This window comes from Hakea prostrata, chromosome 8, assembly GCF_041222555.1.
Source record: "Hakea prostrata isolate BN-2017 chromosome 8, UWA_Hpros_2, whole genome shotgun sequence".
Lineage (NCBI taxonomy): Eukaryota > Viridiplantae > Streptophyta > Magnoliopsida > Proteales > Proteaceae > Hakea > Hakea prostrata.
Window position 1 is genome coordinate 1,425,192 of NC_142607.1, and position 26,559 is coordinate 1,451,750.

The following is a 26,559-nucleotide window of genomic DNA, read 5'->3' on the forward strand; positions in this document are numbered from 1 at the left end:
AACCCCAAACATGCATTTTTTTCGGTTGACAACGAGGTGGTGCTGTGTGAGAAGTATAAAGGTGGTTCGCAAATGACCCACATGTTCCTCCATGGTCCTACTATACACCAAGATATCGTCAAAGAACACCAAAATAAATTTTCGCAAATGTTCTCGAAATACCTCATTCATGAGTGATTGAAATGTGGCCGGACCATTCGAAAGCCCAAATGGCATCACTAGGAACTCGTAATGCCCATTATGGGTACAAAAAGCCGTCTTTTCCTCATCACCTTCCGCCATTCTGATCTGGTGGTATCCTGCTCTCAGATCAAGTTTGGTGAACATTGTGGCTCCGCCCAACTCATCCAACAATTCGTCAATTGCGGGAATGGGGAACTTGTCAGGAACCGTGAGTTTATTCAAGGCACGATAATCCACGCAGAAACGCCATCCGCCATCCTTCTTTCGAACCAACAATACTGGACTGGAGTAAGGACTCACACTAGGCCGTACCAATCCTGCTGTTAACATTTCCTGTACCAACCTTTCGACCTCGTTTTTTTTAGAGTGTGGGTAACTATAGGGTCGAATATTAGGTGGGTTACTTTTCTCGACTAGCCGTATCCGGTGGTCTTGCTTCCTTCTTGGTGGCAGTTCAATTGGTTCAGCAAATAGTTGAGCAAAGTCGGTTAATAAATTTGATACTGTTGTACTCTAGTGTACCTCTATATCGTCTCCGTCGGGATACTGAGGCTACAGCCAGTAGCCATCACCACCTGCTTGAATAGAATGTAGCACACTTTTCAATGTTGTTTCCAATCGCAGCAAAGTCGGATCCCCATTTAGTTTCACGGGTCGTCCTTGCCACTCAAAGTTCATGGTTCGCAAATGCCAATTACTGCGTACCTCCCCGAGTGTCTGGAACCATTCTACGCCCAAGATTATATCAATGCTACCCAACTTGAAAGGGTAAAAATTTTGTACAAAGACCTCACCGCCCAACTGCATCGGAATCTGTCGACAGATCCCCGTACCTTTGCTAATCGTTCCATCTCCCAAAGCAACCTGAAATTTTGTTTTCTGGATTACCAATCCCAACGGCTCCACCAACTCTTGAGCGACGAAATTGTGCATTGCACCACAATCGATCAAAACAATGACTTCACAGCCATTTATCCATCCCTTTAGTTTCAAGGTATGTGGTGAATCGGTTCCCACCAAAGAAGTATGTGAGAGTTCCGTCTCAAGCACTGGCTCCATTTCGACCGTCGTATTGTCGTCATCGATCACTCCTTCCGCTGCTGCAACTTCTGAATTATCATCGTCGTGGAGTAACAGCAACCTTAGTTGCTTCAGAGGGCATCGATGGCCTTTGGAGTATGGAGCATCACACCTGAAACATACCTCTTTGTCCATTTTATCTTTGATTTCTTCCTGGGATAGCCATCGTGAGCGTCCTGAGTTCACCATCGCCGCTATGGTTGCAGGTCGAGATTGTGAAGAGGAAGACGAGGGTTCACTTCTTTGGTTTGGGCGAACCGAGCTGTTAAAGCTTTGGTTCATTCCGGTTCCCTGAACCGTACTAGTTCCTCTAATATTGGTGTTGGGTGGGCTGAAGTTAATAAAACATGAGGTTAAATTCTGGGCCGATTGAGTGGGCTGGGAAAAAAAAGATTTCTTATTTTTCCCCACTATTTTTGTCCTCTACGTCTTGGGCCAGGTCCATTATTTGGCCCAAATTGGTGAGGCCAAATAATCGTACCTCCGCCCTCACTTCTTCTTCTAAACCAGCGAAAAACACCCCTTTCAACCATTCTTTATCTACCGCTCCGGCTGCCGCTGCTAATTTCTCAAACCCTTCTCTATATGCTGCAAACGTCCCACTTTGCTTATGATTAATCAATGCTTCTTGGGGAGTCTTCAGTTGTGCTGAGTTAAATCGATGGATCATCGATTCTTTCAAGTTTCTCCACGATGACAATGGCTGCTGCAATTCTCGGAAGCATTTTCATCCCAGTGCCGCACCTTCAAAACAAAGAGTTGCAGTTCTGAGTTTCTCTATATTGCTTAGTTTGTACAGGTCAAAGTACCTCTCAGCCCGTGAGATCCACCCCATCGGATCTTCCCCCATGAAAATCGGCATCTCAAGATGTCTAGGAAGGAAGTCTCCCGATTTCTCTGGTTCGATTGTTCGCTCACTGTAATCTGGAGTTCCTTCGTTTTCATTCACCTCCGGCGTTAAGGTATGCATCTCTGCCGATTTTCCTTTTAACAGCATGACCCTTAATTCCTCTCTGAAATTGTCATTCGCCTTTTCTCCTTTTTCTATGTGTTGTGCCAAGAGTCCAACTTGACCTTGAATCTCTTTCACAATACTTTCCAATTCCTCTACCCTTTGGTCCATTCGGCTCTTTACCATTCCCCTGGAATCGATGGCTCTGATACCAAATTGATAAGTACCTGGTTGAGGCAACTTAACAAAAATGGAATAACTCAAGAAGATGATAATAATAATGGACCTTGAATAAAAGTTGAATAAGAAACAATACACGCTAGTACTAGCAGTAGGTGAATCCTACGGCTACCCAAGAGCAATAGCTCTCACCTAAACTTCCCCAATAACTCAAAACCTGTCTCTTCTACTCTTCCTTCCCCCTATTTATAGCAATTTGGTTCCTACAATATTAATTAACAGAATCATCCCAATTCGAATAGGACTCTTCAAATCTAATCCTAATTCAAATAGGACTCTTCGAATCTAATCCTAAAAAGTAACCTAAATGTATTAAGACTCTTCAAATCTTCCAATCGTTTCCTTCCCTAGATTTTAGGGATTTGCTTTCCACGCTGTCGAGTGTAGACTCGTGATACAAGGGGCTTATCATCTACCAATGGTCATCAATGATACTTGTCTGCAAAGTTTATGCAGTTATTAATGAACTGACTAAAGCAATCAGTAGTTGATACTTGTCACTTGCCAGAACATGAGGCTGCTGCAAATGGTTATAAACAGTAGTCATCCATAAAAGGATATTGTACAAGTTAGATGAGGTAAAAAATTACAACAGGACTATTGCAATTCACAGAACAAAAGGCAAATTTCCCAATTACAAAGTAGAGTGGCATAGGAACAACCTCAAAAGTGCATCTGCAAGCATGAGTGACTCTGTGCTTGCTTCTACAATCAAAGCGGGTGCCTAAGAAACAAGCCAATAGGACAATTGGTTAAAAGATAAAAAATAGATTTTAAACAATGTGATGAAAAAAAAAATTCTAAACATCCTCATAGAATTGTTATTAATAACAGTGACTGCCTGAAATAAGAAGCACAATGATGCTGACATGTGACCATTCTCAAAAAACAAGCAAAACCAAAATTCTTGAATTCCAGATAACGAATGGAAATTTTACCGCCTGCCCAATTTCTGACATCAAGCAAGCAAGACCACTAATCACTTTCTCATCTCCACTGGTAAGAGCTGGTAGGAGAAGCACTTCTTTAAGGAAAGGTACTCTGTAGAGCAATACCTGGGGCAGCCCCTATAAAACCAATCATAGTTCAAAGAAAATAACACCTCTGAAGAAATGCAACACAGACTTTCCGAAACAAATATTCTATGACAAAAGCCAAAAAAAAAAAAATTAAACCCCTCAAACAACAACACAGCTTTATGCCTTTATGCCTTTATCCCAACTAAAATGGGGGAGCTACATGAATCTTTTCAATCCAAAAACGGAAAACTGAGAACCAAAAAAAGGGACATGCTAGTAAGAGCAATGAAGAATAAAAATGAATTAATGACATTAGAAAAGTGAGAATCAAAAATGAAAACTAAATGTAAGAGGAAAGAAGATACCCAAGGAAATTAGAAATTCTCAGCTACATAGTCTTGACAATGTGGATCCTTGCTCTCCAATAGGATCTACCTACAGGCATGCTTGACAACAAACCCTGACTACGCATGTCATTCTCCACAACATGTCATTAATCACTTTCGGCCTGGACCTAGCTTTTTCAAATCCATCAATCTGAATCAAAGCTGTCCTCCTAACCAGGGCATTCCCAGGCCTCCACTGCGCATGCCAAACCACCTCAGAAGAAATTCTTGGAGCTTGACAGCTTGTGCTGGTTGAGGCAATTCCCGTATCAGTTCTGATACTTTCAATTCCTTGCTTCATCCTTCCTATGATATCGTCAGATTGATAGATGATCATCCAGGAGATAGTTCTTCCAAGATCTTGATCAGAACCAACTTACATGACAAAACTGGTTAACTTTAGGGTAGGCTTGCTTATGGTGTATGGGATGACTCCCCATGGGATAACTCTAATGGGTCCATCTATTGAAGGCTTAATTAGGTTAATGAGGAATGGATGATGGAATATGCAATATGAAATAACGAGCGCAAACGGGATGATTCGGGTGACGATAGTGGCCAATGGGAGGATTCTTCAAAGGGGTGACATGTGATGAAACCTTAGAGATAGGGACATAGGCCTATATGTGTCAAATTTGACTAAAACTTAGATGGAAGGTGGGTGATTATATGGGGCTATGATTCCCCAAGCTTCATAGGATTTGGAAAATAGGATGACCAGGGTTTCTTGTTGCTTGGTTTCAAAAGGTACAAAAATTTAACCCAAAAAAAATTATATCTCGATTCTTAAAATTGGTTGGTCAAGATCAGAACAAACTAGGATTTAGGCTTACCAAGGTTTTTTTTTTTTTTTTTTTTTTTTTTTTTTTGGGGGGGGGGGGATGATGTGCCTAAAACTTGGGACAGATCTGATGGTTAAACTAGTGTGGATCCGACCTCAAATTTTGGGTGCATTGGGAAGTCCAAAATTCCAAGAAAATCAAGAAAATCATTAATAGGAACGGGAATCGGGCGTAGACTTCCAGATGAATGGATGGAGGAGGCTTGTGAAGCCTTGGATTAAGTGGAATGTCATCATGAGGGCTGTCAGTTTAGCCATAGCAAGATCTGACTTGATCTAACAAAGAACCGTAGGTTTACTCAATCCTTGGAGTTACTAGCACAATTAAACACAAAAGCACCCAGCTTGAAGGGAAAAAAAGTATTAATCAACTTCATGTTCAATAAAGTTCCCCACTACAACTTAAGCTGACTAGCAAACTAAAATGTGTTCAAAATAAAGTAAACCATGTTGCAGTCACAAGCTAACTTAGGCTGTACGAAAATATGACCAATTGAACCATGACTTAAATTAAACCACTGGTTCAATCGATCCAACTAAAAGCCTTTTAAGAATAAAAAATAAAAACCGATGATACACCAAAAAAACCTAAAAGTAAACCAAGTATCCATCTTCTAGGGTTATTAAGTTGGCCAACTACAATGAAAACCCAGCCAACTGAACCTAACCCATACATGTGACAGGCTAACAGCCCTAGGTTGGTTTTTAAGAAAAGAAGGCCCCTTTGCTACCGGATCTGCATCATCCTAGTTTTGCCACACATCCATCTTAACATCCCTACCTCTACAACACACAGCTTCACTACATGACCTTTTTAACTGTCAACATCATAGGAGGTCAGGCAACAATCCCATAGAATCTTCATTTAAGCTGTAAAGGAATGCATGTGTCACATAATACTCTGTCACACCTCGCTATTTCATCCATTGGAATTTAATAATTTGCGAAACATGAACATCCAGGCCAGCTTTCTTGTGTATGAAAGCGATGCAAGTCCATCATTAAATTGCACTATTTTTCCTTGGAAACAACCTAGGGTTGATATATATGTGTTGGGACTTCATTCCATGGGTTTACCTGTAATGAAAAGACAACTGTTGCCTAGGTTGTGTACAATCGCATCATTTCAACCTTTAACAAGCATAGCTTTATTTCAGATGTTAGAGAACAAGCAACGGAAAACATGGGCTTGATGTTTGATGTCTTTGCAGCAGCGACTTCTCAAAGATATCCTAAAACATATTGAAATTTGAACATGCTTGAAAAAAAGGAACGGACATTACACAACATGATTGTGTGAGATTGAACCCCCCCCCCCCCCCAAAAAAAAAAAAAAAAACTGAACTAGAGTCCAAATTGAAATTCACTCGTTATTAACAAGAAAGAAATTATCATTCTCAATTATTGGAAAATTTCATTATTTTAAAGTTTTGCCATCTATTCTATAAAAAATCCTCAAAAAAAAGCCCAACGAGATTTTTTTTTTTTTCTATAATGGATTATGGACGAGAATTTTTTCTCCTTTCCTCCCAAAAAAAAAAAGAAGAGAATTTCATTATCCTCATTTATGTGCAGGTTTACTTATAATTTTCAAATAAAGGGAAGGGTAACATGGTCATATTCTTTTATGAAAATCATGTTTTTTTTTTCTTTTTTTCAATCAAAAAAGAAAAAGACACTCTCACATGTGAAGCATTACGACATCAACCAAAAAAAAGGAACTTACCAACCCTAATTAAAACAAAACCGAGTTCTCATTCTCAATTATTGGAAATTTTCATTATTTTAAAGTGTTTGGCATATATTCTCAATTTTATTTTTATTTAAAATAATAGAAAATTTTCCAAAATATCCATTGGAGACTTTTTGTCTATTATGGATTATCGGTGAGAATTTCATTCTCCTCATTTCTGCATGTCACATAATACTCTCTCACACCTCTCTATTTCATCCACCGGAATTTAATTATTTGTGAAACATCAACATCTAGGCCTGCTTTCTTGTGTATGAAAGTGATGCAAGTCCATGATTAAATTGCACTATTTTTCCTTGGAAACAACCTAGGGTTGATATATGTAAACTTTTTGCATATATTTTCTAAGTTATTATAAGTTACTTCAATAAAACCGGTTGAACCAGTGTTCCAATTTATGTTGGCAAGTGATTAACACATGACTAATTATTAAAATGTGATTAGGACCTCATTTGGAGTCAATTTTACTTTCCCAGTTAGCATAAGTTAACTAATAGGCTGGCGATTGAGTTGGATCTTTCCTTTTTAATAGTCTATTTTTCAGCCTTTTATATAAGGCTGTAATATGGGCTATTATCGAACACATATTAGATTATTAAAATTGTTAATAGCAACCTTGGCGATGCTTCCTTTCTTCTTTGTGAGAGATCTTTGTCTAGCATTTAAAGTCCAAACTAATTAGCTCTTTGGTGTTTCAAGTCCAAGTTATTGTTTGTGCTTGCTGTCTAAAGTTCAAGTACTGACTCATTGGTGTTTGATGTACAAGTATAGCATCTGCGTGTTTCATACAGCTTGCCATTGGTTCTTAGAATTTGTATTTCAAGTACAAGCTCCTGTTTTGGCTGTGGAATCAGCCTGTGTTCTCACCCCAAAAAAACTTAATCAGCCCGTGTTGAAGTTATTGCTCATTCTAAGCAGTTGACATCAAAGGACAGCAACTACAGTGAGTAAAAATTGAATTTTGCACCTCCTCACTCCTTATCTTCTAGAAGAACACAAGCAATGATCTTTTTGAGAAAGTTCTGCCCAGCTCGATCCAACCATTGGATCTTCATCCACTTTGGACCAAATCATCTCCATATCCTCCTGCAAAACCATTCAAACCCGAGCAGTTCTGACCAATCAAACCCTTAGGATTTTTCCATAACAGTTTCCACAATATACATAGTCGTAAGGCACCAACGCGTCTAAGGGGGCAAAGAAAACCAAGGTGACACCAAGCAAGGCAACAAGGAGACTTGATCAATATCCGACCAACCTCTCCTCTTTCATTACCAATGGTTCTTGGTCCCCCTTCCCCCACCCTGGTCTCACGCCAGTCTAGGAGTCCCTCCCTCCCCTTCTGAACTCCACATGCGACCTCACTATTTGGCAGCCCTCACCATCCAAATCTTTCACCACCTCCTCAGCCTAGAACCTGCTTCATTCCCTTTCTCCATGTGTCCCTTGGACTCCCTTGGTCTAGTTCAAAGGCCACATCTCCCGCCACTGCCTCACCCTTTGGAGAGCCCTTAACCTAGCTCTCCCCACCCAATCCCTCCTCATTAGCCGCCATATCCCGGCTAACCTTAACTGTACCCTTTGTTGAAACAATTTAGAGAACCTTGATTACCCATTCTTCACTTTCCCTTTCTCTTGCCTCCCTTTATAAAAGCCCTTGCCTCCATTTGGCCCCGTTTTAGACGTTCCTATGGCTTTGCTTGAAATTGGTCTCGGATTTTGAGAAACTTTTTAGGCTTCTCCATTTACGACCGGAATGGCAAGCTATCTTCAATGCCACTATCCACCAATTGTGTCGAGAGCGTAATCTTAGAAGATGGATCTCCAGATCCCGACCTCTGGATATGATTTGGAATGCCATTTGTTTTTATTTTTCCTCTAGGCTTCCATACATTCCCCATCCCCTAGTAGACAATATGATGTATCCTGGGTTGGGCTCCCTAACATTGGACCCAAAAACCAGACCCAAAAACGCATTCAAAGCTGGCCGAATACCCATGGGGTATTTTGGTTATTTTCTAAGCCCTTTTTAGAGTTTGAATATGGATCTTGATAGAATTCCCCCCAATCCAAGGGTCAGGGATCTATCTTTATTTTCCAGTTTGAGCCAGTCAGTTAGGAGTTATAAACCTAAGGTATGGATAAGTTTCCTTATTTAGAAAACGGATCTTACCTTTTTGAGTCTGTTCATATTTATAAGTTAGCATTTGAGTCTTTTGGAGTCAGTTATTTCATAAATTTGAGTTCTTAAGTGTTGGATTCTCAAATGGGTAGGGAATCCTTGTTTTAGTCCAATTCAGTTGTAGAGGCTACAAATAACCTAGTCCAGTATTTTAAACTTCAGTTTTGATGATTAATGAATTAATTGAGTGAAATTTTGACTTGGGAAGTCGTGGGTATCCCCTTGGGCCTGCGGCTAGGTTGGAGAGCTTTGCCTTCTACCATTCTAAGATTTCTTCTTCATCTTCAAGCTTCAAAGCATTCAGTCCAGCATTCAACCAAGATCTTAATCCTAAATTAAGTAGATGACCCCTACCTAACCCTAACCCTCTCCCTCTCTGTCCGCAGCTATCACAGCCCCATCCCCATCACAAATCACCCCTTCCCCATCTCCTTCCCCTTCTGGTCCAGCAGCTTCTACCCCCTCCCCTAGAATTCATAAGCCCTACCCCTCTCCTCCAGATTCTGCAGCAGCAGCCTACTCTCCTGGTTAAACCTACCACCTCAGTCCCTCTTAACCCCCGTTTCTTCCCCTCCTAAGTTTGCACCTAACCCCTGAACATAACCCCTAAGTTCATTACCTCATTGAACCTATTTTAACCTAATCTGAAATTTCTGCAAGTCTTCTTCAACCTTGAGATTTCTGAAGAATTTTTGAAACTTCAGAATTGAAGTATTATTAAATTCCAACAATTAGAACACATTCTAATTGAAGGATTACATTAGAATTCGGTTCTGAAAGGCAGAACCAGCAACCCTGGCCCTCCTTCCCACCCTAGCCGAAACCCTAATTTGCACTAAAACCCTAGCTGAAATGCTGAATTGCACTAAAACCCTAGCTGAAACACCTAGAAGCCCTAATCAGTGCTGGTTCTTATTTAAGAAGATCCTGGATATCCAACCCTAAACCCTGGGTTGCATCACAATACCCCCAACGAATAGGCTCATTGTTGTCTACTGGGGTCTTACCGTCTTAGCACTTCCTTACGGCCTCCCTCTTGAAGGCTGGTTCCCCCACACCCCTTTTTACAGCTTTGCATTTAATACAGCTATTTATTCATCCAAAAAAAAAAAGAAAACAATGAGACACCTGGATGCATTCACAACCATGTAGTATATACAAGCTCAAGAAGAATAAACCCTTTCCACATAGGGTTCGTTCTTTTCACTTAAGCTTCCCAAAAGCTTTGCTACAATGCTACTCATAAAAATCATTTTCTTTTCCATTCCTCTTCCCTTCTGTTAAAAAGTTTTTTGGATCTTACTATCTCCACAACATCAACATTGGAACTTTAAGATCGATAATTCATGAGAAAGAGAAGGGAATATCTGCTTTCTTCACCTATAATATCTCCTTTCATTCTTCCAAAATGCAAATGGGAAGCCATATTCCGATGACCAAGGTAATAGGTATGCAACATCGTTTTCTCAAATCACAGACCAAAGCATAATCCTTCAAGCAACCAATCTTCTCCTATCCCCATGGATGGTGCTCTTGTTTAGAATTAGATACACCCTCAAGCCAAAAAAATCCTCCAAAATCTGATTGGAACCTTAGGGAAGAATATTTGGGTCGACACCAATTTCTCCGATATGGATAGTTGGATGAGGCTGAAATCTTGAAAATGAAGCACTGAAAATTTATGGACTACAGATAGATCCATTGACATACATTGGAGTGTTACAATTACATATGAAGTAAATGATTAAATTTGGCCATTTGGGTCTGATCTTTGACATATGGCCAAAATCCAAACCTACCAAACCATCATCAAAATTGTCAATCATTTTTTTACATCGCATAATCAGGTATTCAGGGGTGCCACCAAGGTAACTTTGGATGGGTGACCTAAACAGAAATATTCTTGCCACAAAAAAATTACAAACTTTTATCCAATTCTTAATACTTCAGACTGCCCATCACACAGCATCAAGTTATTTTCTTCACAAGTTGCGAAAAAAATACTTTGAGACCTCCAAATTTGGATCATCATACTGACATCTGAAATCACAACAACAATGAGCAAACAATGGAGAGAAATGAGAAAAACAAAAGGAAAGTCTGATAGGTTGATGCAGCCCCAATTGAATAAGGGCCACTCCTTAACAGATCTCTTAAGATAACCAAATCATATCAGACCAAGAAAGTGTTCTTTTTACTTTTTTTCAGTTATGGGATATGAAGGATTCCATATTATATGGGCTGTGATAAGATGATTTATAAGGAAAAAGGTTAAGTAACAGCACAGTGATTAAAAATCATACACTCTTAAATGGTATCTAGGATCTTAGGGATTAGTAGCCTATTCCATAGGAGATACATGATAAATTCCTTGATCGGAAACTGGGGTTTATAGGTGTTAGAATGGGTTGAAACTTGGAGCAAATATAGGTAATAATATAGGGATATGATCCCCCCAAGTTTGGCTGTGTTTGGAAATTAGAAGAGTGCTTTGGCAGTTTTGGGATATCCAAAAACTCAAGAAAGTATTTGTATCTTGAAATCAGACAAGTAAAAAGAGGTCAAACAGGGAACTGAGGTCACTAGGGCTGGGGGATGATGTACCTAAAGCTTGTGACAGATCTAAGGTTAGATTGGAGTAAATCTGACCTAGAATTTTGAGTGTCTTGGGAACTTCAAAACTTCAAGAAAAATAAAAATAAAAAGGTGATATGAGAAGGGGAATGGAATGTAGGCAGCCAGATAGTTGGAGTGGAGCCTTCAGGTTGCAACGCTCAAATGGATATGAAGGTTGAACTGTGATCTTCAATCAGTTGCATGTGTCTAGGCTTGGTTTCACCTAGAACCTTCCTAAGTTTTGAATCTTCAAATTAATTGACAGAACCAGAACTTCTAATGCTTGGATCTTCAAACTAATTGACAAAAACAATAAAACACACACACACAGACAAAGTCTCAAAAGGAAGCTTTTGTTCAACATCCAAATTTGTTCCATAATCTAAATTCTAATCGATGGAGAGCTTATTTATAGCCTTACATAAGAAGTCCTACTGAAATTAGGAGAAATTGATTTAAACTAGGAAAATAGAAACCAACTACTGACTTAGACTCATAAAAATGAAAAGACTAGTTGCCCTCAAAACTTAAGTAAAGGAGAATTTACATTAATTAAGCTATATTTAGTACTCAGCCTGCACACTAAACTTTAGGACCCATAGAATAGGCCCATGACCACATATAAATGAAGGCCCAACACCTATATCTGTTAGCCCTAGGTTGATTTCAAAGAAAAATAGACCATTTCGCTGCTAGGTCTACATCATAGGTTAGAATCACAAATAGAGGATCCATGATTTTTCAATAGCAAAGCAATTTGCAGAGATTCTGATCCAAATAATAGTCTTTAACTACAGGAGTATCATCCAGAAATGAAACTCAATGGCCAATAAAACATCCATACCTCATGCCTGCTCACAAGTTCAATGAGAACTTCAACAGCTAGATCAAATGAGAATGAAACCTATGCCCAACAAAATAAAATAGTTATGAGTGCAAAAGAAAGCTAAACATGGGAACCATTACAATAATTATTAGAAAAGAACCTGCAAAGAGTTGAAGACAAAATTAAGTAGTGGATGTCCAGGCAAAGAAGAGGGAAGAATCTCCGAGAAGCAGCCAGCACGAACCTGAGATTCAAATAAACTTTCACATTAGACACTTCAAAGAGACAGTTAAAGCTGGATATAGATGTCAAGCGGCTTTTCCTTATATAATAAAATTTATTTCAGATCAGGAAGAAGTGTGGAACCCAAGCAGTACTAATGTCTCAAACTATTTAAGTTTTGTTTCCTTGAAAACCTAGAAAAATAATTAATAGAGGACAAAAACTGTGAGCCACTGTTTCAATAGCTAAACCAGAAAGGACAAACATTGACTCGTATATCTCTTAAAAAGGTATTACCCAACTCAACAAACATCGTAAAATTTTCCGGTTTCGCTCATTGAGTTGAATACAATCGTCAACCCCTTGCTCAGATTGGTGCAATAGGAACTCAAGAACCATGGGCGTATGTGAAAGAAGCTGCTTAAAATATCAAGAAACGTCAACATAGATTAGAAGCAGGCTAAGAATATCATAATACAAATGTTTTAATTAAACTGGAGCGGACACCTAGAGAGTATTGGAGGAAAGGGGAGGCATTATACTGAAATGAGACCAGAAGTTTATGCTTCTGCAGAAGCTCCTAACCTCACGGCCATACTGGGATCTGCGAGCTGAACTAATGTTGGAATCACCATTATGGTCCTCAACAACCTCTTCTGGCAGAACAGTAAGCAACTCCAAAACAGCAAAATTGCCATTATCCTGACTCTGGAGACTCTGGAGACTGGAAAAGAGCTGCTCGATTGGTTTTCTATATTCCACTGCACGAAGTATGAGTGCCGAAAGTGCAAGACAAATTTGCGTTAAGAGCTGTCAAGAGATAAATGAAGCTAATCAATAACACACACAGTTCATCCCAGACAGTAAAACAAGCACACACAGTAGAATGTTTAACTGCTATATATATATATATAGAGAGAGAGAGAGAGAGAGATAACATGAAACATCTGTTTCAAAAAATACAGCACCTGTGGGGGGCCCAAACTAAATTTTTCAGCAGCCAGGAGAAGAGCATTCAGCAAAGCCTCTTTTGCTCCCAACTGCAAATAATACCCTTCATTTTGGATCTGCAGCGTCATTAACATTGACAGAGGAAACAGTAACACATTAGAGACTTCAATAATTTAGAAAAGAACAAATGAAAGAGAAACTTAAAAAGAACCACAAGAATGAAAGTCTTTCCTTCTCATAAGCAAATAATACTACAAGAGTGCATGAACATCATAAATTTGCTGATCCATGCAAAAATAAAATGTCAGGAAGTTTGAAACTTTAAACAGGCAATAAAAAACTCAAACTTTGGATAGAAGCTCCGCTTACGATTCTCTTGACAGCCTCCTATAACATAAAAGGGACGCCAGCATCATCCAACTTTTTTAAAATAAAATAATAGAGGATTTTTACATGAATTGGCAGATTTAGTGATGTGAACCAAGGAAGGACCACTGTTACAGGGTGAATGGAAGACCAATTTTAGACTCTCTGGCTAAAGGGAATTAGGGTCTACACCTTGCGGCTAAGGTTTATGGGGTTTAGGATCAGCTAGGGTAGAAAGAGAATGATGCTTAGGTTCAGCCAGTATGATTTATCAGGTCTAGGATTTCTTAAAGTAGGTCCAATTTTTTTATTTTCTGCAGATTCACTCTCAGACCTAGGGTTTGGGGCTGCACGTGAACAAGGAATGAATTCTAGGCTTCGGGAGGGGTGCAGTTCGGATGCCGCTGTAGTTGAAGGTTTACCGGGGTGGGGCTGAAGCTATTTCCAAAGAGAGTTATGGTAAGGGGAAAGTAGGGTCTAAGGTTTTGGGGCTTGGAAAGGTTCTAGAAGAATGCCACAGGAAAGAGAGAAGATAGAGAAGACTGCGGTTGGGAATTGGGTGGGGATTAGTACTTACTTGCCGTAGCTTATAGAAGGATGGAAGAACAAGTGCTGCTGCTGCTGGAATGCTTTGAATTATGCTGTTTAGAGTTACTCTGGCTGCCACAGGGTATCCTCGTCTTGGAAACCCTACTCAACCCATTCAAACCCTCCTTGGCTATGAATCCTCTACAAATTTTATTCAATAATCAAATCTGAATTGTTTACTTTATAGCCAAAACAAAAGAAATCCTAGTAGAACTAGATACCTAGGGAGTCCCATTTGAAATAAACCTACTACTTAAAAGACTGCTACGCTAAATAGGACTCCAACTCAAATAAGACTTATCAACTATTAACTACAACTGAATTCAAATAAACAAATCATACTTCTATTATAAAAGCACGAACTAAAGGGAGATGGCTACATTTTCTTACCTATAAAACCCTTACTCATTCACTTAATAGACATGATTAAATGATGTCCAAAAATGTAATTTGACATTTCCATTTAATAAGTATGAATTGAATTATTATTAGTTACATCCCTTTTTTTGAAGAACATAATTAAGAATTTCAATTCATAATTAACTAAAAATTTTAATAACTAATAATTTTAATAGACTCATTTTGCAAAGCCTTGAAAATAGGAAACATTTGCAAAGTCTTTGTATTATTCTTACTTTTTTAATTCATAAATATTTTTTTATTTCAATAATTGTATAAACCCACTCTTCATATTCTAAAAGAATAGTTACCATCTTAACTACCTTCTTTCTTTCCAATCAATTCTAAACAAATCTAACACTTTGTATTCTAAAAGAAACATTTTATCTTAAATCCAAGCCTTCTCTCTCCTTTTCCCAAAAATCTCTCATCAATTTGGGGGGGGGGGTGAATCTTCATAAATGTATTTAGATCTTTTGTCTTCCAAAATTTCCATGCATCAGTCAAGAGTTGTTATTGACTTGGGGTAATCTAAATAAAATATTCATTTACAATTCACTTTCTTTATCAGTTCATAATCCTTCCATCTTCCTTTCTCCCATCTATATCTTATTATAAAATAAGAAAAGAAAAATGTAACTTTATAAATTCCATCCTTTCTCTTTTCCTTAAGATGAAGAACAACAAAACATGCTTTTGTCACTGCCAAACTAATATCCTCCTCCACCAAGAACAATCAGAATCTATGAAAACGATGATCGTGGCGTGTCTACAACAACTGTCGCCCCACCTCATGCAAGAAGATCTCCATAGTTTCTCTTGACATCAATAGTCATTTCATCGCTAGCTCTAATAGTATCTTCAAGTCCTTACTGTGAACAAAGAGAGGCCTCAAAATGTCGTCGTCATCAGTTTGATCATCCAACTCCGCCATAGAAGAATAGTGGAAATTAGCCATCACCAAACTCTCCCACAAACTCAAACTCATCTAGACCACACGAAAGAGAGATGAAACTATTTCAAAGCATCCAGGCTTAACAATCCAAAGCAGAGTTGGAGAAGAAGCTCAACAGCTTCACATCTACTACCATAGCCTGAAATTAGGTCTCTAGGTATGCTTCTCATATTTTATTTTTAAAACAGATAAAATTAATGTATAAAACCTATTAGAGCTTATCTTAATTTAATCTTGGCATTCTCTTTGTAGCACCGAAAAAATAACACCTATATTTCTACTTGTCACTTGCGCATTTCACATGGAACTCTTTACTAGTTAAAGATTAAAAAAAGGATTGCTAACTACTATTAGGACTTTTAACTACAAGAATTCTCTTCAAACTAAAGACTCCTAGATGAACTAGGACCCCCTCATATCTCATCAAGGAATGATTCAGTCAGCAAAGCAAGAGTAGAATGGAGTCCTGGTGAGCTTCTGATTCTTCTGAGACTAAGCTAGATGAAGTAGGGAACCTGGAAAATGACAAAATGCCCCATCTGGTGTGGCTCCTGAGTTGGGTCGTGGGAAGAAGGCTGCTACCCCTAGGTCTTCTTGCAGCCTCTATTGGGGAAGTCCTGGTGTTCACATCATTAGTTTGTTTTTTTTCGCATGAAACGCTTCTTGCACTGTTGTATGTGTGACATGACAATATATTTGTATATGTTTGTGGGTCTATATGTGTGTGTGTGTGAAAGAGAGAGAGAGAGAGACAAAGTGAAAAACTTTATAAAATTATATGACGTGGCTGAATTACCTGAAGTCCTTCTCCAACTATAGGCCAGTTTCAGTAATAATTTCTAAGTTCTTTTTTGTTTAACTCATTTATGGAGACGTCAAGTAATTGCAGAAAGCAGTTTTTATCAGGCAGACCAAGTGCCCAACACCTTCCCATGTCCATAACTAACTCACTCAAATCTTTGTATTGAACAATTACAGTTAGAGCCAATACAAACAAGTGAAAAACAACAACGAAATCTTTATCCCAGTTGAATGAGGCTGGCTACATGGATCTTTTCACAAAATATGAAAATTTGGAGAGTGATAAATGGAAAATGAAGCTGAAAGATGATGGTAAGAAGAAAGTAAGAAGAAAACAATAGCCCAAGCCATCAGGAAAAGCTCGCTACATGGTGTCAGACTGTCAGCGACGTGGATCCTTGTCCTCCAATGGGCTTTATCAGAATTCAGAAGTCATAGTTGGTACAAGACCCGAGCTATACACGTCTTTCTTCGCAACCTCACCTATGGTCATTTTAGGCCTGCCTTGCCCTTAGCTGTTTTAGCTCCTTAAATTAGGATTGTATGACTCACCCAAATGGGGAAATCCTCAAGCCTCTATAGTAGATGACCAATGCACCTTACACAACATTCTTTAAGCCTAATGATGATTAAGGCAACCCCCACAACTGCTCTCGTACATCCATTCCTTGCTTTATCCTTCCTAGTTTTGCCACACATCCGTCCTAACATCCTCATCTCAACAACACAAAGCTTTGCCACATGGGCATTTCTTAACTAACCAACATTCTGCCCCTTATATCATAGTTGGTCAGACAACAGTTCTCTTGAACTTCCAAGCTTTAAAGAAATGTGGAGAGTCTCACAATACATTGGTCGTACCCATGGTACAAAATTCAATCGAAACCGTCGAATTTTCGAGTAAACTTTCGTATTTCAAGGAGCTCGAAACAAAAACATGAGGGAGCAAAAAAAAAGTCCCAGGTTTCAATTGAAACCTCAAAAATTCCCAATCGGGTAAAATCTGAGTCGAAACCCAAGTCGAACCAGCTGGACCAGCAGGTTCATTTCTTAAAAGTCCCTTTTATCACAAGAAACTCTGCATTTCGCAGAGTCTCGAGCGCGATACAAAGGTGGAAGGCGATAGTTTCAGCTCATTTTTCCCTCAAGTTTCGACCATCTTCGCACATTTTTAGATTCTTTTAAGGACTCTTTTGTTCATTCTGGCCCTTCTTGGTGGATTATTTCAACAGCTTCCAAGCTTTGTTGCAAGGTAACCTAAGTTTCTCCAATTTATTGATTTTTTTCCTTTCTTTCATGGTCAAATTGTGTAGGATTGTCTTGAATTTTTTTTTTCCATGATCTCTAGTAGGTATATTTACAAGTGTATGCTGTTGGATTTGATCTTTGAAGTGTTCTACTATTTTTATTTTTTTTCTGATTTTAAAAAAACCTACAAATTTACATTTTTTGTTTGTTTCACGCTCAAACGATGTTGGATTGAGTTGAAATTATTATGTGTTGTCTCTAGTAGGTAGATTTACAAATGTAATTGATTGAATCTGACTTTTCAACTGTTCCACTACGTATTTGATTTTTTGTTTAATAATTACTAAAAATATGTATTTTAATCATAAAAATTTAATTTTAATTAGGAAAAAAATTCCCAATGTTTGTGAATACCTTAGTATATAAGTAATGTGTGTTTACAGTCTTTAGGCTAAAATTAGAGTGTTGGGTTTCGTTTTAACGATGATTATTATCTATGTTTGTATGGGATGATAAAAAGCATGGTAGGCCTCCGACGGATGACAAGAAGAAGTCAAAGTGTAAATATTGTTAGAAGAAGATTTGATCAGGTGGGGCCACTCTACTAAAGGTCCATCTAGCGGGAGGGGACCGTTATGTGCTTGGATGCCCCAATGTCTCTTATGAAGTTAAAGTGGCAATGGCAAAATATGTGAGAAAAGAGCAAGAGAAGAGGGTAAACTGGGATGAGTTCCACGCAGCATGCTTAAAGGAGGTGGGAAAGCAGGATATGTTTGGATCTAATGCATCATCCCCAGTGCCAGAGATGGAGAGAGTACTGAGAATGAGTAGAGAGTCTCATAGACTCGATGAGATCAGGAGGACACATAAGGCTATAGGTGCAAGGGCATTTAGAGATCCAAATTTTGAGAGGGGAGGGGGAGGCAGCTCCAGTATGAGGAGGAGGTAGAGTGTCAAAGAGTCAGCTCCCTTGCCACAGGCCCTATAGCCCCGACCTAGTGCTACATTTGCTGCACTGGACCCCAGTGCTACAAATCTCGATGTGCAAATACTGCGCACTAATCCTAACTTGTTAGGAGGCCACAAACAAAACAAAAGAAATTAAAGCATATGTAGGGTAATGTGAAGGAGAAGGTGGGGAAGGCCTTTTCTAATTGGGCATTGTATCACAGTGTTCCCTGCAAACATTGCACGGGGCCTTATTATAAGGCAATGGTGGATGAGATCAATGGTGTTGGACATGGAGTGGTTGGGCCAACCGCATATGAGATATATAATGTATATCTCCCATGGAAAAAGGAAGACTTGAAGACCTACATTGCTGGTCTTAAGCCGATGTAGAGGCACTATGGTGACGGTGATGTGTGATGGTTGGATTGGTCCCACTAAACAGTATATCATCAATTTTATAATAAATTGTGATAAGAGGACGGCGTTCCTCAAGTCTGTTGATGTATCCAATTACGCGAAGAAGCGAATTACATATATGGGTTGCTGAAGAGTGTAGTGAAAGAGGTTAGAGTCGAGCACATGGTGCAGATGTGACTGATAATGGTTGGGAAGAAGTCGATGGAGAATCCCAGGTATAAGTTCATCTAGACTCCTTGTGTGGCACATTGTATTGATTTGATGCTGAAGGACATGGGGCAAATCAAATTTGCAAAGAAGGTTGTTCAGCGGGATCAACATGTGACCACTTTCCTATATAACCATGGATATGCATTGGATATGTTAAGGAGGATATGAGGTCGTGGCTTGGTGAGGCCTGGGGTCACAAGATTTGCTACAAATTGAATTGCCTTCAAAAGTTTTGAGAAGAAGCAATACCAATTACATGCGATATATGCATCGTAACAATGGTTTCATTGGCCCCAGTCAAATTCACTGGCAAGGAGAGTAGCACAAGCCACTATATCTAGTGATAGCTTATGGGCAAATCTAAAGTTGTTGTGAAGCTTCTAGACCTTGTGGTGACGGTCTTGAAGTTGGAAGATCAATAAAGGAAACCAACTTTACCACACATATGGGCTGCAGTGGAGATGATGAAGGAGATGGTAGGGAAGGTATGTTCTAAGGGCAACCAGAAATTCCTTAATATCATCCAGGAGAGGTGGGGGAGGCAATTACAACATCCACTGCATTTGGCTGGTGAGTTGAAAGTCATTAAATTTTCCAACTTAATAGTTAATACTTATTATGTTGTTGTGTAGTTTCTTACCATCTCATTTGTTGGTTTGTTTGATAGCCTATTATTTGAATTCCATGTACCACTACAATAAAGAACTTGGGATGAGGACAGACTTGATCCTGGAAGTCCATCAAGTAGTGGAAGGTTGGAACCAAATCCAGCAAAACAAGCATTAATTAATAATGATGTAAGATCATGACTTGTGAGATGACTAGTACTTAAGATAATTACTTATTTTTTATAGTAACATTGTAATTATTTAATGTAGTTGAAGGCTTTTAGAGATGTCGTTGGTAGCTTCGGTCGCTCAATGGCTATTCAGGCTCGGCAGACTACTCCTAGTTAGTCACTTAGTTGTTGGTAGCTTCGATCGCTCAAGGGCTATTCAGGCACAGCAAACCACCAATCCTAATTAATCACTTAGTCCACTCCTAGTTAGTCACTTAGTAATCAATTTTAGTTTTTTATACAATTAATTTTAGCCTTAATAATTGCGTTGGGTAAGTTTCTTGCTGCTGAGTGGTGGCTGCAATACGGGTTAGACTCGGAGTACTTGAATCATATTGTGGTTAAAGTGCTCTCCCAAACATCTTCTGCCACCAACTGCGACCGTAATTGGAGCACATTCAATTTGATACATTATAAGAAGCGGAACCGATTGAAGGTGAAGCGGCTAGAAGATCATGCATAGGTGCACTATAATATGAGGTCGAGAGAGGAGCACATTCAGCAAGGTCAGGATGGAGGTAATTGAGTTGGCTAAGATCTTTGCCACAAATGATGAGGAGGAGGAGAACCCCCTATTCGAGTCATGACAAAGAGCCACTATGGGATGAGGTTGGCAGTTGACCCAACAGTTATATTGCACGAGAAATGGGAGCTAACGTGGACAAGTTCTTGGCGACAGATGGGAGAGTGCACACCTAGTCTAGCCATCCTTTTGTAGCACACCCCGATGCATCCAGTGTCAGTGAGGATAATATTATGTGGTCAAATGATGATGGTGATATTACTCAGACACCGGCTACTCAAGCACAGGATGATGACGATGATGATGATGATGATGTTTGACCTAGTATTGGGGATGACAGTGAGAGTGATGAAAACATAATGATGATGATGATGTTAGACCTAGTAGTGGGATGACAGTGGGAGTGGCAATGATGATGATGATGGCCCTAGTGATCAGGATTCGGCTGATCCTAGGGACAGACCACCACTAGAACCAGCAAGTGACTGAGTTGAGAGTCAGGGACAGGAAGGCCCATTGAGGTTTACGGAAGATAATCAGTTCAGCCACGCTACCCAGGATGCCGATCAAAGTGGACTAGCATCTCGAGGTCGTACTTCCACCTACAGCTGGAAGGGGAAGAGGAAGCAACATAGACATGGGTATGAGGATAACACCTCATCGTACGGGTCTTACCATCACATAGATGTGGGTAGCTTGGTACGCTCCATTGGATCTATGAGTCTAGATGAGTCGAGGGGGTCCACAGCTGAATACTGGAAACCAACAGCAGCGAACCCCCACTTGTACAAGAGTGGTATGGAGAGTGTTGCATCTTCTTCTGGGGCTCATACACCTTATGGTCATGGATTTCCTCAAGATTATAGGGGACATACACTGGTGGAACAGACTAGGATGTATTATGACAAGAGGACGGTATATATGTGCACATGGGTGCAACTTATGTGGATGCTAACTTGGGGGCACAAACATTTGTAAAGCAGATCTTCGGCGTGGAACAACAACCACTACCCCCTGAGGCTGAATCAAGACTTCCCTATCCGTATTGTGTATTCCCTCAAATTGGATATCATATACATGTTGATGGCCAGAACTATAGAGCTGCAGTTATCGATTACCTCAACAACCATAGGCATCACATGTAATGGATGTCTATGTCCGTTGGTCAGAGGAGAGGACATCATAGGCATAGCACTACTCAAGTCACGAGATGGATCCACCGAGGCACTCCTCTTGGCACTAAGTTAGTGAGTTGTACTTCCCTTTTATTTTTATTTTTATTTTTATTATTAGTTACACTGTATTTGATGTTTTGAATTGAACTTAGAAGTTATATATTGAATGTCATGTACTTCAGTAGTTAAGTTTATAGTGTACTTCTGGGACAACTCTATATTGATATTATGAACTTTGAAAGACACCTACATTAATTTTTTTTAGCAAAATGCATGTGTCAATGTGTTCTTTATGCTCTAATTAGCTTAAATGCAAAGACTCAACCCAAAATACTCTGTAAAACCTGTCAAAACTTGATGTTGAAACTTCAAGGAAAAGTCCCAAGTTTCCACGAAATTGCCCAGGTTTCCACCTAGCTTCCCATTTTTACCTAGTCGAAACATGAGTTTCCCCCGAATTTTTTTCGTTGGTCATACCTTCCACTTCATCCATCTCACTTTAATTCTTTATGAAACATCATCATCTATATCTCCATCTTTGTGTATGTTAGAACCCAGCTATCTATAACGGTTACTTGGCTATATCTCTCTCCCCTCAATTTTCGCCATGTCATCATCCGTCAAGTATGACTAAGTCAACCCACATAGACTTCGCCTTTGATCTACTAATCTTAACAGTTCTTGTTTCCATGGTTAATCTCCAGACCTGAAACTTTGCATTAATCCTACTTTTGTCTTACCCACCAAAACAATATCATCAATGAAGACTATACACCAAGGTGCCTCATCATGGATCTCATTGGTTAACTCATCCATGATAAGTTTATGACGTAAACCAAATTTATGACAATCTAATTAGAGCCCAAAGGCCTTACTAGTTGTCCTACGGCCCCACCAGCAACCCAAAATTTTGGCCAACAACAAGGGTGTTTTGGTAATTTTGCAATTTTTCAATTAAGCCAACTTAAGGTCCCATTAGGTCAAGTATCTTTGTGTGACCTTGCATCTACTTCTGCTTTTGATTTTGAGTCATTATTTGTTAAGTTATTAAAGAGTCCTTGGTAGGGTAGGATTCCTAAATTGTGAACGAGTCCTCTGGAAATTTCTTACTCTTAGAAAGGAATCTACATCTACTCTTAGAATTCAAATCGGATTCCTCTAGAAGTAAGTTATAAAGGTTCCTTGTGATAACTGTAGTATTAGGAGTTTCAGTTTCATTTGGATTGCAAGTACAGACCAAGTTTGATTTCTTTTCTAAAGTTGAGTCCTAGTTTAATTTCTTTCAATATGCTATAAATAATCCCTGAAACTTTGTAAACAGCAGATTGATTTGATGAATAAAATTATGGTCGAGTTTGGAGGCAAGAAAGAGAAACCATGGTTCCCTACAGGGGGCCTGCGGCAACTTCAAGTGAAGGTTTTCTGCAGTTGTTCATTAATTCCAGCAGAATACTTCAAGGTTCAGCAGTCCTAAATTGATCCCAACTAAGCACCAGCCCCCTTCCCCAAACGCAACCCCATTTCTTGCTCTCCCCTTTCTCCCACAGCCTTCCCTTCCCCCTCTAACCTTAGTTTCTGGAATCCCAGCCCCTCCCCATCCATCATGGTTACATCCAGCCCCTTCTCAACCACTACAGCAGCCTAGGAACAGTACTAAATTGATCCCAATTAAGCACCAGCCCCTTCCCCAACCCCAGCCCCATTTCTTGCTCTCCCCTCTCTCCCACAGCCTTTCACTCCCCCTCTAACCTTAGTTCCGGAATCCCAGCCCCTCCCCATCCATCGTGGTTACATCCAGCCCATTCTCAACCACTACAGCAGCCTAGGAACCTCCCCCTTCCTTAATACCTGTTCCCCTACTGCTAACCCTGATCTACCATTCCAGCCCTTCACCTATAAGTTTTCTTCCTCCTTCCCCTCTTACAAACCTGCTGCAGCTCCTGGAAATTTCAGAATTAAAAAAGCCTAATTGCAGCAGCTTTCTAATACAATTCGAACCCTATCCCCTAGATCTAAAGACTCTAAACCCATCCCATTTTAGAATTAAGCTCTAAACCCAGCCCCCTCCCACAACTAAAACCCTAGATTCTGCCAACTTTCATCTTCTTCACTAGAAACCCTAACCCTAGAATTTTCAAAACCTCATATCTCTCTCATCCTTCATCTAAACCTAGAACCCTTTTAGGTTTCGCTTCCCTAACACCTAAATGACACTCGACCTCAACCCTAGCTTGAACCAAACCCTAGGATCCCTAGTTCCTAACAAAACCTAGAATTCAAAACCCTAAACCATAAAGTTCAGTTCTGAAATTACAATTACAGCATGGTTTCATTCACTTAAACCTAAAGCTCTAATCCCCTATGCCTGGCCGAAACTACTCTAACCCTAGCCTAACACTCGTAAACCCTAAAGTTACCCAACGCACCTCCACCAAATTTGAAGACTGCCAATTCTCAGGGAAGAGGATCCTGGAGTGAGCTTGGATCTAGGGCATTACCACATTCAAACCCCAGATCGGGTTCACAACAATGTAAAAAATAGAGTCTTAGGGCCAAACCTTGATCCAACCCAAACATAAATAAGAATCCCTTCCCTCGGCCCCTGTAGATCTCACACTGATCACTAGACCCACATACATGTCTATAATTACATCTATATGGTTACACGAAGCCTCTCTCTGACTCTCTGTCATAGGTTTTCTAGAGTTAGAATCAATCTCTTTCTGAAAATACAAGAGAAATTAATGGGTCCCCTCACCACCCACCCCCCACCCCTCCAATTTTTTCTCCTAGCAATGACGCTTAGTTATTCGAACTTCGTATTTACAAACTCTTGAAGGCATCAATTCTGTTACATTCTGTTAAGCCATTTTTATACTCCAATATCATCCAACTAAAATCTATTAATGTTAATGATATAAAAGTGGCATAAACTATATTTTAAAAAGAAAAAGACCAACAGCATAACAGAAATAGTAAGATTTAGATATTAGTTGAATATGAAGCTGTCCTGATGTAAGCACGAAATTCTCCCCAAGTGGAAACCCTAATTTGGGCCCCGAGTGGCGCAACCAGGAGCTGGCTGAAACCCCTTAGGAGCAATTTGGTTATTTCACCTCCTATTTGGTTAATTATTTTTATTACAGAATGTTCAAATTTTGTGAACCCAAAGTTGTTTTTAATTATTTGTTTGAGTAAGTTAAGTGAAGTCTAGTTGGAGTTGGAGTGCCAATATGAATCTATATTAAATTAAGATTCCTAGTGGATAATTAGGTCTTTTTATACAAGTTAGATTCTTTGATTGTGTGGTTGTTAATTAATTAGTTGTAAGGGGGATTCTCAGCATCAATTCAACAGTCCAGCAAGGCTCCTCCCCTTTCCCCCTTCTTTCTTACAACAGATCCGAAAACAGAAAACAGAAAAAGAAAAGAAAAGAAAGAAACGAGAGAAGACAGAAAAGAAAAGAAAAAGAAAGAAAATAACCAAGAAAGACTGCCAAGAATTCTTCAAGAATCCAAGAAACCTTCCCATCTCTTTTTCCATCCCTTTTTCATCATCCCTAAACCCTCCCATACCTAACTGCAGGCTTTCCTAATCATACTAGGGTAAGTCTAGGTATCTCAAAGCCCCATCTATTTAGTTTTATCAAAACTTACCTAAATTCCCCCTAAGACCTTCCTGTATTAAATTGTAAAACCCTAAACCATCCAAAACCCATCCCATAGGATTTGTTCAAACCTTAGACATCTCAAAACCTGTCCCTAAACAAATTTGCCCACCTCTAGCTATCGTATCTTAAGGTAGACCCATATTGATCCCAAACCCTAATATTATCCTTCCCACGACCATTACTTTGCTGGTTCTCAAGAGGATCGATGGGCTAAACCTAAATTTCCTAGAAAAACAACCACAAAAATCTTAACCCTAGAATTGGGCTACGTCATCATTTTCTTAGCAATATTTAGTACTGTATTACTTATTTAGTGAGGTCTTGACTTAATGACACAACTACTGCTGACATCAATTAGAAACATTTGTATTTCGCATTCAGGTTAACACCTGACGAAATATAGAAAAATTAGAACTCACAAGTCAGAAACCCCCCCCCCCCCCAAAAAAAAAAAGCAAACTTGTTTGTCTGTCTGGAGGCACTGGTCAAACACATCTAAGTAAGTTTGCAGAATTATTTAATACAGTATCATTCTTTTTCTTTTTTTCCCCCTCTTTTGAGTGGGTAGAAAAATATTACAATTTACATCTTAGGTACGTGATGATCTGCGATAAGAAGAGCCCAAAGATGCACAAATTTTAGAAAAGTACCGCTACAAAATATTGACGTGTGTTCAGTTGAGTACGATGGAGGGAGTGACAGTGTAGACATCTGACTAACTTTTACAAGACAATCAACTAAAGCATGTAGCTGGCCGACCATGGGTGTCTGATACACGTGGACATTGGATACTCGCTCAATCATTACGCTAATGTGTTCGTGAGGCTGGGACTTTGGCATGAAAAGAAGATTATGACATCTAATATGATCCTTTTGAGTCAATAACTGGTTTTTCAACCTCTGGCATCTGCATATTTTCATGTCATTGTGCATATTGTTTTTCATTCAGCATACAAACAACAAGACATGCAACTCAAAATGTACACAAGGCACTTGCACCCGGACAATTTTCATAGGCACAAACAAACATCCCAATATATTTTAAGTCCACCACATCCCTACCTTCATCCTCTTATCGTTTACCACTTAATATATTAGTCGGAGAAGTAAACAGGGAAGCATCCGCCCGGAAATGTAAACACACAAAGAAATGAAAGAAACGAAAAC

At 39.4% G+C, this 26,559-nt stretch overlaps 1 protein-coding gene across 2 annotated transcripts in view; it reads right to left on the minus strand.

The window, feature by feature from the left end:
* The window catches only part of LOC149006168 (ARM repeat superfamily protein), a 138,625-nt gene that overhangs the window by 111,515 nt on the left and 551 nt on the right, over positions 1 to 26,559 (minus strand). For both annotated transcript variants that reach the window (XM_089165476.1, XM_089165477.1), the window contains exons 2-8: positions 13,269 to 13,367; positions 12,886 to 13,110; positions 12,598 to 12,717; positions 12,239 to 12,322; positions 12,097 to 12,156; positions 3,394 to 3,522; positions 3,118 to 3,179 (exon numbers count right to left, since the gene is read on the minus strand). In XM_089165476.1, coding sequence (XP_089021602.1) covers positions 3,118 to 3,179; positions 3,394 to 3,522; positions 12,097 to 12,156; positions 12,239 to 12,322; positions 12,598 to 12,717; positions 12,886 to 13,110; positions 13,269 to 13,367 — 779 coding nt within the window. The remainder of the gene's footprint in view (positions 1 to 3,117; positions 3,180 to 3,393; positions 3,523 to 12,096; positions 12,157 to 12,238; positions 12,323 to 12,597; positions 12,718 to 12,885; positions 13,111 to 13,268; positions 13,368 to 26,559) is intronic.